The 5,000-nt window shown below is 38.3% G+C and overlaps 1 protein-coding gene across 1 annotated transcript; it reads right to left on the bottom strand.

Annotated features, from left to right (window-relative positions):
* Positions 1 to 1,608: 1,608 nt before the first annotated feature.
* LOC113819957 (macrophage mannose receptor 1) lies at positions 1,609 to 4,987 on the bottom strand. Its single transcript, XM_070114843.1, has 7 exons — positions 4,930 to 4,987; positions 4,175 to 4,248; positions 3,711 to 3,938; positions 3,344 to 3,598; positions 3,010 to 3,240; positions 2,754 to 2,840; positions 1,609 to 1,852 (listed from the first exon to the last, which is right to left on the bottom strand). Exons 1-7 carry the CDS (start codon positions 4,974 to 4,976, stop codon positions 1,692 to 1,694), a joined length of 1,083 nt encoding a protein of 360 aa, XP_069970944.1. The 5' UTR covers positions 4,977 to 4,987; the 3' UTR covers positions 1,609 to 1,691.
* Positions 4,988 to 5,000: the final 13 nt, after the last annotated feature.

The following is a 5,000-nucleotide window of genomic DNA, read 5'->3' on the forward strand; positions in this document are numbered from 1 at the left end:
TATTGCATAAATGAGGAAGCGATGCATTAGCAGGAAATAGCCTGATGAGTTTGAAAAGAATGTTTTCTATTAGGAAGATGTGTCGATTAGTATAGCTGAGTGCTTGTAGAATAATAACAATAATGAAAAAATATCCAGCGAAGATGCATTACTTCTTATAACTCAGTGCCGTCAGAAGCCTTCCCATTTCGTGTTTTGAAAATAATCGGTATTTAACGTCAAGAAGCAATTAATTTTGCATTTGCCTCTGTGTTTGTTTTTCCACAATATAGACATGACTTTGAGGACTTTCAAATACAGCTAGAGCTTGTGACCATCTACCATTCTCAGTATGTCCTCGAAAATTAAGAATAGACCATAGAAAAGTACATGGTCATAAGCAGACTAAACTGACAAGCATCTTAATCTAGTAGCACTTTCATGCTCAGTAATCTAACTTTTGACATTATGCAATGTGTATGTTAAATATACAAATACCGGCACCCTGACGGCACTAGGTTATGCAAGTCGACATAGCTGCGTGAAAGGCTATTGTTCTCTGACAATACTACACTATGTGCCATTGAAGCTTTGTGAATGCCAGTTTCCTCCCAAGATTTTTGTTTTATGTTGTGACTTTAAGCATTTTTTTTTTCAAAATTTAGACAACAGAACAGATGTGCGACTGTTCAGTAATTGCCCCGAGACAGATACAAATTGATGCAAATGTTTCTGGAGTGTCTTACAACAATTACTGGATAATGTATACACTCGTGTTTCGCAACTGCTTCGCAACTGTTGCTAAAATGAGAAGCAACAAATTTGGATTGTTGCTCAGCTGTTGAGCAACTGCATCGAGACACTACAGACACACTGTTGTTCAAATGTTTCAGTTGTTTTGCTGCAGTTTATCTTGGTCTGGATTTGGCTTTAGTATATGAATGTCCTTTCAGCTGTATTTCCGATCTGTGTTCATAGTACCATATTATCCTGTCTGGTTATATTTTAGAATTTCTCTTCCCTTCGACTTTTGCACTTGAATTAACATAACAATTTGTTCCACAGCCCAAATAAAACCGCATTAGTGATGTTTGGTGGGACAAAAATGAGTTCATTGTCTATTTCTTACCTAAGAAGTTGCAGACAGCACTGTGAATATCAAAGCAACTGCGTCATGCTTATATTACATTCTGTCATCAGCTGTTTAGACTTCTGAGTTAGGAGATTCACATCACACTTTCCCGAAAAAAGAAAAATTGTGAACCTGGAGGGGCTGCTATGTAATATTTACTTCCATTTTTCCTATTTTGCTGTTTTCTTTCCCAACATTTTCTCTTTCAATAATATAAGCGTATTTCTATACACATGCATATAACAATAAATATATATATACATATATACATATAAAAATATACATATAAATATATATGTATACATTTATAAATACACGTGCACATACACGTACATATATACAAATTCTTATATAAAATTTCACTTTTGTCTTACCCGTTGCTTGTAAAATCAATGCACGTAAAAGTAAACAAAATAACATCAAAGGCATAACGAAGAATCATATTAATAGAGTCATGTGCAATATGCATTAAAAGGGTAGAATCAGAAGATATATTCTTTTTAATTATAATTTTCCTTTTATTTCTTGTCTCTCCGTACTACACTCTAACACATTCCAATTATAACACATAAGGCTGTGATTATCCTTGATAGACACACAGAGGGTTCAGTCTCGAGGAACAAGCCACATCCCGGAAATAGTGAGAACCCCGCGTACTGATCATCAGGCAGTTCTCACCATTTCCTCCTTGGGGTTCCTGAACAGAACTGCCTCCACGATATAGACCCCAGAAAGGTGTGCCTGAAAATAAAAGGAAAAAAGTTGATTATCGAAATCTTTTTGTTCTTCTCAGCTTTCTCCCATTTTTATATGGGGTCGCCATTATGGGTGAACCGTTCTGTTACAGTTCATTCCATATATTGGTTTTGGCATGGGTTTTTACAGGAGGATGACCTTCCTGGCACCAACCCTCTCTATTTATCCGGGCTTGGGACCGGCACCCACAGAGGCTGGCTTGCCTCCCAGGTGGCAAAAGGTTAAGTATCTAAATATCCAAGTTTATTCTTAGGTGTTGTGTAAATATCTAAATTTATTGTCAGGTGTTCCTGTGGGTGGTTTCTGTGCATGAGAAAGTGGAGGACTTTCATAGAATGAGAAAATTGAGAGTGAAAAAGGAATATGTAGTTTTGAAGTAACCTGACCCATCTGTTGTTAATGGCGTGTGTGTGTGTGTGTGTGTTTAATATCCACTGTGCCTTGGCGTATGTTGTTAGTCTTTACGCAAGTACTTAATCATCAAAAAGTCAGTTACTAGTCCTACCCATTGCACTTGTTTACCTTTTCCCTTGGTTTTTGGTTGGTAAGATTCTTTTTATTTTGTTTTCACAGATAATATCATTAATGACATTATAATAATTTTGATATCAGTAATACCAATATCTACATCAATAACACTAGCACTATATAGAAACTTTTTTTTCCCGAAAACTCGAGAATATATTAGGTAAGATCATACAAGTTTACTAATTGTTTCCTTGGCTCAGCACTTTTGTTTGAAGCCATCTATATACAAAAAATCTACAAAAGAAAACAAATCCACGGTGTGATTATTCAGTAATGGGTTAATAAGATTTAGTTTTATGAAAATTTAATGAAAAATGAATAAAAACTTGAAAAGAGGTTAAGAATCGGGTAAACTTACCCATTGGGACAGACTCTCCTGTGGTGTAGACCCAGTTCCCTTCAGTTGAATCGGAACCTCCCAGCCAGAAACTATGGGCTGCTATATCTGATGAATACACGTCCTTTAGCCGGGAATCATTATAGACCTGCTATGGTACTGGCAATAATTCAATGTAGAAAATAGGTGGATAGGTGTTCGTCATAAGCAAATCTACTTATATTTTGTAAACTCTTCTTGACTAATTAGCATGATTAATACCAATCAGCAAACCCACTTTCTTGATGCAAGTAGAGGTACACAGCTCGCAATACTTCCGCGTCAGTGATCGCCAGGAGGTCGCTTAAATCGCCGCAGGATTGTTGAGCCTCGTGCCAGGTCAGCTCTTCCCATGTCAGGAACATAAGGCAGAGGCCCCCAACCTCCACGTAAAAGGTTGGACACTGGCCACTGCTCTCTTTAGTTTCAGGTGCCTGCAGAACCTCAGCACTGTGGGTTTCTGGGGAATCTGACGACAATGTTTTTCCAAGTTGAATATGCACCTCTTTATATGACGAACAGATTATTTTACCTGTCTGATACAAAAGAATTGTACAAATATGTTACTTCACCTTCTTGCTTTTGATTCTTATACTGGCATATGAAGTTGTTCTCCTTCGAGCACGGAACATCGTTCATGTAGTAATACTCCTGAGCACCAATCTCTAGACAGTGTTCATTTCCTTCGGAGTTATTAGGTTCTTGGAAATCTTGGAAAGCCGCCCAGAAGGGAGTTCCTCGGGGTACTGGTTCACCAGAGGAAGTCACCCAGCTGCCTTCCGCCTGCGCATCTGACCCGTCCAGCCAGAAGTGACGTCCATCGTAACCTTTGCGGCGCGAAAGATTGAACATCTCCAGAGATAAATAGCAGATTGATAAGAAGGACTGAATATCAGATTGACCCAAAATACTATGATACAAGAGGTGACTAATTCTCACCGTAAGCATAGATATGATTTACAACTTCCACAAACTGCGAAGGCGTAGTAATGGCTAGCAACTCTCCCGAAGCAGAGTGACACACTTGTCTCGCGCCGCTGTGGCTCTCTTGAGCGAAGGTGATGAACATGAGGCATTGGCTCCCCACGAGAGTGTATCCCTCAAGACAGCCCTCATTTCCCGAAGTCAAGTTGGCAAAACCCCAAAAGGGTTCCTCATTTGACTCAGCTGTTGGATATGTCTTCATTAGATGAAAACTCAACTCTTATTTGCAATTAGTAAAGGTTGGGCACTTAACATGTTAATCAACACTCTCTTTACACTTTTGATTAGCTGCTGTCTATAGCGACATGTGTAATCAGCGGATTAAGTGAGTTCAATAAGACTACATGCAAATACAGGAAAGCATCTTTTACTAAGGAAGATTTGGAGTCTTACAATCCATAATTGATGAATCATCTCACCTGGAATGAAACATAAGGCAAGGACCGACGCCAAATACCGGAACGTCTTATTTGCAGGAAACATACTGGTGGATCTGAAATGAACGGGATAATTACATGTGCGATAAATGATTGTGTGGGTTCATGGTTACTCGTATTGAAAATGGGAACACTTTTTTATTATTTGATATAGATATATTTGTGTGTTTGATTCTAACACCTAATCCAGACCAAGTTACATTTTTGCTCAACACTGTATCTGATACAGTTGCTTAACAAATTCATTTCAAAATATAGACAACAGATGTGCGACTGTTCAGTGACCGTCGCAAAACAATTACAAAATACAAATTTGTGCAAGTGTTTCTGAAGTGTCTCACAACAGGCGCTGGATAATGTATACGCTCGCATTTCGCAACTGCTTCACAACAGTTGCTAAAATTACTAGCAAAAAAATAGGATTGTTGCTCAGCTGTTGAGCAACTGCATCAGGACATTACACAGACACATTATTGTTCAACTGTTTCGCTGCAGTGTATCTTGGTCTGAATGTTGTCCTTTCAGCTGCATTTTCGATCAGTGTATTGTTCACAGTACCATATTATCCTGTTTGGTTACGATATTTGAGAATTTCTCTTCCGTTCAACTTTTGCACTTGCACCCATTAACATTAGGTTCGTGCCATAGCCCAAACAAAACCCCATTAGTGATCTTGAACAAAATATGTTTGGTGTGACAAATGGAGTGACAAAATAAGTTCCTAGTCTATTTCTTACCTAAGAAGTTGCAGAGCGAAATATACATAGCATGGCAACTGTGACATGCTTATATTGCATTCTGTTATCAG

The sequence above is a fragment of the Penaeus vannamei genome, chromosome 36, assembly GCF_042767895.1.
Source record: "Penaeus vannamei isolate JL-2024 chromosome 36, ASM4276789v1, whole genome shotgun sequence".
Lineage (NCBI taxonomy): Eukaryota > Metazoa > Arthropoda > Malacostraca > Decapoda > Penaeidae > Penaeus > Penaeus vannamei.

What these genes read in the sequence shown, in the direction of transcription:
- LOC113819957 (XM_070114843.1), bottom strand. Translation starts at nt 4,976, where the DNA reads ATGTCACAGTTGCCATGCTATGTATATTTCGCTCTGCAACTTCTTAG. An exon ending in TTCGCTCTGCAACTTCTTAG is followed by an intron (nt 4,249 to 4,929) that starts GTAAGAAATAGA and finishes CGTTCATTTCAG; the next exon opens with ATCCACCAGTATGTTTCCTG. An exon ending in AGGAGAGTCTGTCCCAATGG is followed by an intron (nt 1,853 to 2,753) that starts GTAAGTTTACCC and finishes TTTTATTTTCAG; the next exon opens with GCACACCTTTCTGGGGTCTA.